The 12,244-nt window shown below is 42.2% G+C and overlaps 1 protein-coding gene across 1 annotated transcript in view; it reads right to left on the reverse strand.

Annotated features, from left to right (window-relative positions):
• Nucleotides 1-11,912, reverse strand: part of ARHGAP28 (Rho GTPase activating protein 28) — a 203,347-nt gene extending 191,435 nt beyond the window's left edge. The window contains exon 1 of the mRNA XM_060200701.1: nt 11,725-11,912. Within this exon, the coding sequence (XP_060056684.1) occupies nt 11,725-11,846 (122 nt within the window). The 5' untranslated portion in view covers nt 11,847-11,912. The remainder of the gene's footprint in view (nt 1-11,724) is intronic.
• Nucleotides 11,913-12,244: the final 332 nt, after the last annotated feature.

Genomic DNA, 12,244 nt, shown 5'->3' on the forward strand with positions numbered 1-12,244 from the left:
AAATAATATTGCATCTGCCGATCGCAACCTAATCAATGCAATGACAGCCACCTCAACTTGCTTCAGCTCAGACTGTGTCCAGAGACTTCAGGTGTGGAATGACAACCCTTCAGCTTCATTACTCGGGTGAGACCTTTCCTTTCATAATATTCTCTAATTCCATCCCAGGTGGTTCACTTCCTAACAAAGTCCCAAGACTTAGATATAGACCAGGTTCCCTGAGACAGAGCATATGTTCACATGTATCCATAAACTAGGGCAAAATATATACCTGAAAGCAGAAGTACACTAGAGTTTGCAGTGAGTACCTCCCTAACACTTCCTCTCCACTATTTCAACCTTTAGGTCCATGATTGCTCTACAATTTGTTTGGCTTTGTATGTTAACTCTCTTTTCAGCCACCAGGTTCCAGATGCCATCAGGATGCCAGCCAGATTTTCCTGGACTGAAGACCCCACCAATGTGTCCTGGAGCTCCGCTTCCCCAGAGACTCACCCCACTAAGGAAAGAGAGAGGCAGACTGGGAGTATGGATCGACCAGTCAACGTCCATGTTCAGCAGGGAAGCAATTACAGAAGCCAGACCCTCCACCTTCTGCAACCCACAATGACCCTGGGTCCATACTCCCAGAGGGATAGAGAATGGGAAAGCTATTGGTGAGGGGATGGGATATGGAGATTGTATGGTGGGAATTGTGTGGAGTTGTACCCCTCCTACCCTATGGTTTTGTTAATGTCTCCTTTCTTAAATAAAAAATCTTAAAAAAAAAAAAAGTGAGTAACGGGCAAAAAGATAGTACTATTATTGCATTTTCCTCAAGTCATAACAAAATTTCTCAAATAATGACCCCATCCAAAAATGGGGAGAGGGTGTGAACAGAATATTCACCAAAGCAGACATCTTTCCCAACTATGCACATCTGTGATTAACATGGGGGGAGTTGACTTAGAAATCTTTCAGGTCACTAGAGATGCTGCCTCATTGTTTTAAATGTTGATCCACTGTGTAAGAACCAGTTTAGCTACATAATGTCTTCTTCTCCTGCTCCTTCTTCTTTATAGGGGATTAGTGGTTTACAGTTAACAGTAAAATACAATAGTTTGTACATGCATAATCTTTCCGCATAACAACTCAGCCCCCACTGGGTCCTCTGCCATCCTGTTCCAGGACCTGAACCCTCCTCCCCCTAACCCAGAGTCTTTGACTTTGGTGCAATACACCAACTCCAGTCCAAGTTCTGCTTACTGTTTCCCTTCTGATCTTGTTTTTCAACTTCTGTCTGAGTGAGATCATCCCATATTCATCCTTCTGTTTCTGACTTATCTCACTTCACATGTTATCTTCAAGCTCTGTCCAAGATGGGACAAAGAAGGTGAATTCACCGTTTGTAAAGTTACATGATTTCTAATGACAGAAGGTGGTATCATTTGCCTACTGGTATCTGACTATGTTGTACTTGTTACAGTTTTGTCTGGTTTCGACTGAAGGATTTCTTAACCATCTTGAATGATGCATATTTTGAGCAGCATTCCTGCAAATGTATCTTTTTTATTTTTCCACACATAAGCAGAAGTATAGGATTTATTTGAAAGGCCGTTGGGCCACTGAGATTATAAGACAATCACATTTTACTTTGGAATTTTTTTTTTGTTTTTCACTTTTTTTCTTCTTTTTATTAGGGGGGTTAATGGTTTACAGTCAACAGTAAACACAGTTGTTGGTATACGTACAACATTTCTCAGTTTACTGCATAACACTGTAAACCCCCCCCCCCCACCTAGGTCTTCCTTCAACATCATGCACCCTCCCCCCACCCCAAATCCTTTATTTTGGTGCAATACGATAAACCAGACCAAGTTCTGCTTTGTGTTTTCTCTTCTGTTTTTATTTCTTAACTGCTGTCTCTGAGTGAGATCATCCAATATTTATCCTTCTCTTTCTGCTTTATGTCACTGAACATGATTCCTTCAAGCTACATCCAAGACAAGGTGAAAAGGATGACTTCACTGTTCTTAATAGCTGAGTAGTATTCCAGTGTGTATCTAGACCACAACTTGCTCAGCCACTCATCTGTTGTTGGACAGTGGGGCTGCTTCCAGGTTTTGCTATTATAAGTTGTGCTGCTATGAACACAGGTATACACAGATGTTTTGGGGAGAGGTGTGTTTGGTTCCTTGGAATCTATCCCCAGGAAAGGGATTGTCAGACTGCTCTCACAGGGGTTGGACCAACTGACATTCCCACCAGCAGTGCAGGAGGGTTCCTTTGTCCCCACAATCTCTCCAGCATCCACTGTCACTGTCCTTTCTGATGTATGACATTCTCACAGGGGTGAAGTGGTATCTCATTGATGTCTTTTTCTGCATTTCTCTGACAATCAATGACTTGGAGCATTTTTTTCAAATGTCTGATGGCATTTTGGATCTTTTCTTTGGTGAATATTGTGTTCATATCCTTTCCCCATTTTTGGATGGTGTCATTTGTTTGATTTGGTTTTTAGAGTAACATGAGACACCACAGCTGGTTCTCAAAGTGAAATTTAGTATATGTTCTCCATCCTTAGAATTACTTGGCACTTATGGTCTATTAAGTGGATAGTTTTATCTGTAATATTTATTTATTAAAAAGTGACATAGTACACTTGATACGCAAATACTGTGTAACAAACCCCAGATATTTAAAATGAAATTATAGTAAAACAATCTTTACTTTCTTTTGTCACCACAGTAGAGAACAAAGTAATTAAAATACTTCAGCTACAACATTACTTATTTTGATACATTTTCTAATACAAAGAAATGGAAATTCATGTGACGAATATTTCATTCTACAATAGTCTTCTAACTACAACACACCAAAAAACCAAAAGTAACCAAACCCCCCCAAAAAAAAATCTCTCAAAGAAACACTTCTAGTCAGATCATCTAAGCAAATGCAAATTGCAAAACACACTGAAAATATCAAGTAAGAATACAAGGAATGTTAAAAACTTTTAGAGATGCCTGAGAATAAGGTGAATGAACAATACATCACATTTAAATCAAAGAATAAACAGGGAGACAGGCAGGGTTGCACCTGGTTAAATGCACACAAGCACCCAGGTTGGAGCCCCCACTCCTCCCCACCTGCAGAAGGAAAGCTTTACAAGCGGTGAAGCAAGGCTGCAGGTATCTCCTCCCCCCTTTTGTTGCCCTTGTTGTTTTATCGTTGTTGTGGTTATTATTGTTGTTGTTATTGATGTCACTGTTGTTAGACAGGACAGAGACAAATGGAGAGAGGAGGAGAAGACAGGAGGGGAGAGAAAGACAGACACCTGCAGACCTGCTTCACCGTCTGTGAAGCGACTCCCCTGCAGGTGGGAAGCCAGGGGCTTGAACCAGGGGCTGGTCCTTGTGCTTTATGCCCGACTCCCTCCTTTTTTTTTTTTTTTTAATACCAAAGCACTGCTAGCTCTAGCTTATGGTGGTACCAGAGACTGAACCTGGACCTTGAAGCTTCAGGCATGAGAGTCGGCTTGCATATCTACTATGCAATCTTCTCCACCCCCATGTCTCTGTTTCTTTCCCTTTTTCACTTCCTCTTCCCTCTCAATTTCTCTCTGTATCTATCCAATAATAAATAAATATATATATATATAATTAAAAAAACTTTTTTAAGGGCCAGCTGGTGGTGCACGTGGTTGAGCACACATGCTAGTCCACCTGCAGGGGAGTCGCTTCACAGGCGGTGAAGCAGGTCTGCAGGTATCTGTCTTTCTCTCCCCCTCTCCGTCTTCCCCTCCTCTCTCCATTTCTCTCTGCCCTATCCAAGAACAATGACAGCAATAACAACAATGATAAACAACAAGGGCAACAAAAATGGGGAAAATGGCATTCAGGAGCACTGGATGTGTAGGGCAGGCAGGAGCCCTGGTGATAACCCTGATGGCAAAAACAGACAAAAAAAAAATTATATATATATATATATATATATATATATATATATATATATATGGAAGAGAGTTCTCCTGATGGTTTTCTCTAAGTATTTGATGATTTCTAGCCTAACTTCTAAATCTTTGATCCATCTGGAGTTAACTTTCCTGCATGGAGAAACTTGGCTGTCCAGCATCATTCTCTTGCATGCTTCAATCCAATTCTCCCAACACCACTAGTTGAAGAGGCTCTCCTTTTCCTATGTGATGTTTTGGGCTCCCTTGCCAAAAATTAGTTGACTGAAGGTGTGGAGACTGATTTCTGGGTTCTCAACTCTATTCCACTGACCTGCGCGTCTATTTCTGGTTCCAGTACCAGGCCGTTTTGATTATAGTGACTCTATAGTATGTTTTGAGGTCAGGAAGCAAAATCCCTTCCTTCTTGCTCTTTTCTCTCAGAACTGTTCTCTCCTGGGTATTGAAATTGATTTTTAAAAATCAAAAGGAGGAAGGCCCACGAGGTGGGACAGTAGGCAGTGCTCTCCCTAGAAGGATGAAGCCCTAGGTTTGTTTCCCAATATCACATTTCCCAGAGTAATGTTCTGGTTCCCTCTTTCCTATCACTAATAAATAAACCTAAAATAATAATATTATTAATCAGGGGCCGGGCGTTAGCTCAGCGGGGCTAAGTGTACATGGAGAGAAGCAAAGGGACTGGCATAAGGATCCCAGTTTGAGCCCTGGCTCCCCACCTGCAGGGGAGTCGCTTCACAGGTGGTGAAACAGGTCTGCAGGTGTCTTTCTCTCGCCCTCTCTGTCTTCCCCTCCTCTCTCCATTTCTCTCTGTCCTATCCAATAACAATGACAGCAATAACAACAACAATAATAACAACAACAATAAAACAACAATGGCCACAAAAGGGGAGGTGGCCTCCAGGAGCAGTGGATTCGTAGTGCAGGCACCGAGCCCCAGCAATAATCCTGGAGGCAAAAAAAAAAAAAAAAAAAAAAACACTGGCAAAGTTTATTTCTCTCTGTCCTATCCAACAACGATGACATCAATAACAATAATAACTACACAACAATCAAAAACAAGGGCAACATAAGGGAAAATAAATAACTATAAATTAAAAAATAAACACAGCCAAATGCTAAGGAGGCATGTGGATCACAAATATGCAGAGAAAGGCAACAATCATTCTGCAGAACTCTCAAACACACAGAAAGTTTTAAATGCTTAACTTAAATCTATCTAGTCATGAGAAATCATCAGACCAATTCAAATTGAGGAACAATCAACCAGTGCTCCCCAAAAGTGCCATGGTCATGAAAGTCAACAACAGGCATTGACAGATTCAAGCAGGTTCTGAAGGAGCCCAGCTAAATTCAGTGCGGCATCATGGATTCAGTCCTCCAACAGCAAAGTCCAGGGGCTGGATGGTGCCGCACCTGGTTAAGAGCACACATTACAGTGCACGGGGAGGTAGGTTCAAGTCCCCCCATCCCCCCTACAGGGGGAAAGCGTCACAAGTGGTGAAACAGGGCTACAAGTGTCTCTCTCCCTCTTCCCTCTCAATTTCTGGCTGTCTCTATCCAATAAATAAAGATAATTTTTAAAAAGAGAGAGAGAAAGAAAGTACACACACACACACACACACACACACGCACACACACACACTCACACACACACACACACACACACACACACACACCAGGCAATGCCTATGCCAAGAGCAGGGACTTTCTTCCTCATTCTCTCAGTAAATAAAACTAAAAGTGTTAAATTATAATCTGGGTTTCTGTGAAACCATACCCTTAGGATTTTATAATTTATTAACCAATGTTTAATCAGCATTAATAAGAATTAAAATATTTTTTAAATAAAATATTTAATACTGGGCAGGGTGATAGCATAATGGATATGCAAACAGAATCTCACATCTGGGAGTCGGGCGGTAGCGCAGCGGGTTAAGCGCATGTGGCACAAAGCTCAAGGACCGGCATAAGGATCCCAGTTTGAGCCCCCGGCTCCCCACCTGCAGGGGAGTCGCTTCACAGGCGGTGAAGCAGGTCTGCAGGTGTCTGTCTTTCTCTCCCCTTCTCTATCTTCCCCTCCTCTCTCCATTTCTCTCTGTCTCCTATCCAACAACAACAACAATAATAACTACAACAATAAAGTAACAAGGGCAACAAAAGGGAATAAATAAATATATTTTTAAAATGGCAACAAAAGGGAAAACAAATAAAAAATATTAAAAATATTTAAAAAAAAACTCACATCTGAGGCTCTAAGGTCCCAGGTTCAGTCCCCCACACTGCCATAAACCAGAGCTGAACAGAGCTCTGGTAAAAATAGTAATAATAATAAATAAATTATATATATATATATATATTAGTAAATCTAATGGAAAAACTGGCAAAAGCATGGTAAAATCTATAGATTTGCTAATTTTTCAGTTTTAATGATGGAACTGTGACTAGGTAAGATGTTAATACTGGTGGGAGCAGGGTGAGAATCACACAGAAAATTCTGTATTATTACTCTCACAAGTCTTTATCAGTCTAAAATCCTATCAAAATAAACAGTGAAGAAAAAGGTAGCTTCTTGTATATATATATAAAAGTGATCCTACAAAAACCCCAACTCTGTGAATACTGAATATTGATTGGTGAGCCCATTAGTGACCAGGGAGGACTGAGCAACTGGCCAAATATTTAGCCAAATGACATGATCAGAGGAAAAGTGCTAGCTGCTTTTCAGGAGTCTCCATATGGGGTGCTTACGCTCAGCAGGGTCCCCACTGTAAGAGAAACCAACAGGAGACACCAAGTTTAGTTTCAACCATCATATAAAGAACAATCTTAAAATACCTTATTCTCTCATAAGAATCCTATTTGGAGAGGGAGTTAAGAGAAAAAGCATAATGGTTATGAACGGAAGAATTCCATGCCTGAAGTTCCAAAGTTACAGGTTTGATTCCCCACACCACCATAAGTCATTGGATGCATTGGATCATTGGATCGACCTTCTCGTGGTGCATCCCATGAGTACCCATTCATTGGGGAAACTGACGATCCTTCCTAGCCGACTGAATCCTCATGGATCCCAGTCACTTTCAAAGCCAGCAACAAGCAGCTCCTGACAGCTTTCAACCTGACGCTGTTGACTGGCTACGGAAGAAGGGCAAACGCTAGAAGAAGAACCATAAGTCAGAATTGAGCAAGGGCTCCAGTTAAAAAAAAAAAAAAAAAAAAAAAGTATATCCATAGTTACTACTTCTAGAATCCTGTAGAAAACATATCTACTGTGCCCCAGAGTTTGTTATATGTACACATCCAAAGATTCACAGAGATTGTCATAAACGTGACTGTGGTGGTGATGAGCTGGAATGCTGAAGTAAATATCTTCATGATTCATTTTAATCCAGGAAGGTACCGTAAATCAGTCACTAAAATTTGTTAAATTTAGTGTTTCCACAAAAATGTTTATTTTCTAATCACTATCAACTCTAATCAAATCACTCCCATGTTCATTTATTCAGAAACAATAGCCCCTTAACAACGAGGATTCCCAGGATAACCTTGGTTAGCTTCTGTGTTTGTTTTTGAGGAAGAGTTGGTTCCTTCCATATCTATTTTCATCCTCTATAAGGAAGTTTATGGTATAATGAGATAAACATCAGAATACTCATGGCCATTATATAGCATGGAAAAAATGTTGTTTATGTTAGTTGCACATAGCTTGAAAAACATCTTTGAAAAACAACGTATCCAACTATCTTCAACTACCTTTCATTTTTATAACTGAAACTGTTTTATCTGTTTGTCATCATTTTCACTCTGGATTGTAAACACAGGTTTAGAAACTGAGACTCTCTAAAAGTCATGAGAAAATTCCAACCATCTCTTTTGACAGGACTGAGAATTCATGGTACTTCATTCTTTCCCCCTTCACAATAGAACAGAAAATGTGGGGATGGGAGGGGAAGTACGTTACTTCTTGTCAAAAAAAATTATATCGACTCTTTAAAATATATGTTATGTTTATATTTTAATGAGAGAAGAGAAGGTACAGAGAAGGAAAGGGAAGAGAAAGATACCAGAGCACTGTTGAACTCTTGTCTTTTTTACTTACTTATTTATTTATTTACTCCCTTTTGTTACCCTTGTTGTTTTATTGTTGTAGTCGTTGTTGGATAGGACAGAGAGAAATGGAGAGAGGAGGGGAAGACAGAGAGGGGGAGAGAAAGACACCTACAGACCTGCTTCACTGCCTGTGAAGTGCAGATGGGGAGCCGGAGGCTCGAACTCGGATCCCTACACCCATCCTTGCGCTTGGCGCCATATGCACTTTACCCAATGCGCTACTGCCCAACTCCAGAACTCTGTCTTATGGTGGTTACGTGGGACTGAACCTGGGACTGTGAAGCCTCAGGCATGAAAGTCTTTTAAGCTACCTCCCCTCTGAGCCCCTCCCCACCACGGAAAAACATTCTTGAGTTCTCTTCTGCCTGAATGAATACATTCTGGGGGTAAGAACCAAAAAGGTTTTATCTCTTTTTCAAATCAATAACTTTATATTAAAGGTAACAGCACTAGGCTGAGGGAGATAGTATAAAGGTTACACAGAAAGACTTCCATGCCTGAGGCTCCAAGATCCCAGATTCAATCTCCAGCACCAATAAGAGCCAGAAAGCTAGGTAGTGCTCTGGTAAAAGAATAAATAAATAAATAATAAAAGTAATAGCACTGAAACTACAGTTAACATACACTGGGTCCTTTGCTGATGTCAGACTATTCAACTTCCTCAGAACTGGCAGAGGCTGAGTTACTGGATCCTTGGACTTTATAAATGGGAAGCTTTACGTATAGTTTTATATCTGAAGTCTCTTGAACTTGACATTTACCAGTTATACAATTTTTTTTTTCTGAAAATCCTACTCCTCTGAAAAGTCAAGGACTGCATATTCATGACAGTGATTTGGTGGTCTCATGCATCTGTTTTGTCTGTCTGTTTGTTTTTTCTGTTTGTTTTTCTAATTGGAGAGAGAGAAAAATTGAGAGGACGGGGGAGATGGGCAGAAAGGCACCTGCAGCCCTGCTTGCGAAGCTTCCCCCACTACAGATAGGGACCAGGGACTTGAACCAGGATCCTTGCTCATTGTAACATTTGCACTCAACTAGGTGTGCCACTGCCTGGCCCCTATGGCATTCATCTTTGTATTTCTGCTACGAATGTATCGGCACATAGTCAGAACACACAGGTTAACGTCTGTTGTTAAAAAACCTCACAAAGGGGAGTCGGGCTGTAGCGCAGCCGGTTAAGCGCAGGTGGCGCAAAGCACAAGGACCAGCATAAGGATCCTGGTTCAAACCCCGGCTCCCCGCCTGCAGGGGAGTCACTTCACAGGCAGTGAAGCAGGTCTGCAGGTGTCTATCTTTCTCTCCCCCTCTCTGTCTTCCCCTCCTCTCTCCATTTCTCTCTGTCCTATCCAACAACAACAACAACAATAATAACTACAACAATAAAAAAACAACAAGGGCAACAAAAGGGAATAAATAAATTAAATTAAATTAAAAAAAAAACCTCACAAAGGCCATTAGAGACAATCGGAGACAGAAATAATAATAATAATAATAATAATAATAATAATAATAATAAAATAGTGAGGTTATATTTCAGTAGGAGAAGCAAGTTAAAAATATTTAAACAAATGCTAAGATGGAGTGGTTATTTGGAAACTCAGGAAGTGGTATGCTTTGAATTGCACCTGGGCTACCAAGAATTGAAGAAGGATATAGCTCTTAAAGAGTCAAACACTGGGTAGATAGCATAGTGGTTCTGCAAAGAGACTCTCATGTCTGAGGTTCCAAAGTCCCAGGTTCAATCCCCAGCACCACCATAAGCCAAGAGCTGAGTAGTGCTCTGGTTAAAAAAAGGTCAAACACAAAAGCCCATGCTTCCTAGTGCCCTACTTGACACTACTCCACAAATATGTTAAGCATATGTAAGCAATTTAAAGGAAAGGATATTCTTGAAAGAGAGAGTGCTTTCTTCATAAAGAGAACAATATGATCTTGCTCTCAGACTTGAAAGGAGGTATTGATCAGCAGTTAGTAAGTCAAAGGTTAATAACGTAAGCCAGATTATTTCTGCTATCTGACTCATGATTGATGGTGTCCTCTGGCTCCTTGTAAATACAGGAACCTCTTTTTGACTGCTTTTACTGGGAAGTAAGGAATTAGGCTATTCTCTAGCGCCTGAGTTGCAGAGGGTTGAGGTCATCTATCTTCTATATCACAGAGCAAAGTAGCACAAAGGTTCCGATAGAGAGGGTGCAGGGTCGGTCGTCGCCCAAAACACTTGGCGCAACATAAATCTCACTGGCAAAGGTATATGGTAAAACACTAGCCATGACACAAAACTTCTGTGCTCTCAAGTGTTATCATTCCACAAGACCACATGCTGAGTTAATGGAACTTCTCCCTCCAGTTTGCTTTGGAAACGGATGTGGTTTCAGATAGCCCAAATGGCAGAATCTGGCTATTGCTCTAGACAGCTGCTACAAGTTATAGACAGGACAGTGACACTAGCACCATCGAAAAGTGTACAAGCGTGACTCACACTCTGAGCAACTACGGTCAGTGATTATGCTTAGAGAACATCTTAAAGCCAAAGGCAAGTTTGTACCTTCAAGTCGCCTTAAACATAATATGCATAACTCCTAAAACAGGAACAGAATTACTTGCATCCTTTACATAAAATGTGGGTTTTTCTTAACAACAACAAAGACTTTTTTTTTTTTTTTTGCTAGCCAAATCTAATTTAGATCTCAGGCCAATCCAGACTGTTGTTCTCATGGATATAGCCAAACTTCTATTCCTTGAATTAAATGGTACAATTTGCTGAAGGCCTCACAAATACGTTAAATTAGGAGAAAGGGATAAATAATGCCCACAGCAGTAAACATAAAAGCATGACAAAAGTATTACTAAAAAAAATAAACGGCACAAGAAAGCACAGGACTCAAACGCCCCACTTGTAAAAAAAAAAAAATCACTCATCAATGAACCCACAACAATCCCATCTAAATAAATATAACCTCCTGTCCTCTACACAAACCCAGATACCCAGTCACCTCATTTCTGAGGGCCACTTTCTAAGAACTAGGTTCGAGTTAGTGAAAAATCTCATTGGTCTTTACCTCGCATCAAACAGATAAAACACTTAGTGCGGTAATTAAAGATCCTTGATTTCTTACATCGGAAAAGCCCATAAGGTGGCTAAGGCCTGTTTTGGCCCAGAGGAAATCATTTGTGGTTCCTTTCACAATAGAGTCGACATGAGCCATAACGATAGAAACACATTTAAGCAACTGAAAGACATTTCTTAACCTAGGCATAGACTTGTTTGTTTGTTTTTTTTTTTCAAAGCCCACAGAGTTGTGGGGTTTCAAAAAAAAAAAAAAAAAAATCTGAGTTTCAACTCTCAGGTGGCACTCAAGTTAATAAACGAGTCTCAAGAGGGTTTTAATATGTCCATTACCTGCTTGTGTTTAATTTCGGATGCTTAACCAAAAAAAAAAAAAAAAAAAGAAAAAAGAAAAGAAGTGTCCCAAGAGTTGATACAAGTGAGGCCCATGCCTGCCGACCACCCAGCTGTCTCCCGAAAACCAGGAGCCTCGGCTACCACGCCTGCCCCATCCGCAGCGAGGACAATGGGCGCACGGCCGGCGCACCCAGACCTGCAGCACCCGCAGCACCCCGCGCGTCTCCCGGCCCCGCGCGTCTCCCGGGCGGCGGGCTCCTACCTGCTGGCCGGCTGGCGGGCGGCGGCCCGGGTTGCGCAGCGAGGCTCGATGCCGGGCGGCTGGGAGCGCGGGTACGAGTGGTAGGCGGTGAGCACCACGCCGCCCGAGTCCTCCACCTCCATCGTCAGCCGCGCATGGCTCCGCGGGCCGCGGGGACGGAGGGACGGAGGGCGGCGGGACGGGCTGTCAGCTGCGCCCGGGACTCTGCGCTCACTCCGGCTGCGCCGAGCCGGGCCGGGCCGGGCCGGGGGGCGGGAAGCGCTGGGCGCGCGGGCCGGGGCGCAGAGGGTGGGGGCGGCCGGGGGCTGGGTGCGGGCTGCGGGGCGGGGAGCGGGGCCGGGGGCCGGTGCTGGCGAACTGGAAGCCCGCGGACGGCCTCGGCTGCTGGCCGGCTGAGCTGGTAGTAAAGTTTGGGTTTGTTTGGCTTTATGCTTGCTTGCGTTTTTTCTTTCTTTCCTTTTTTTTTTTTTTATTTCTTTTCTCAACAACTCACCCCACCCCCCTCCTTCAAATGGAAGGC

The sequence above is a fragment of the Erinaceus europaeus genome, chromosome 10 (genome assembly GCF_950295315.1).
Source record: "Erinaceus europaeus chromosome 10, mEriEur2.1, whole genome shotgun sequence".
Lineage (NCBI taxonomy): Eukaryota > Metazoa > Chordata > Mammalia > Eulipotyphla > Erinaceidae > Erinaceus > Erinaceus europaeus.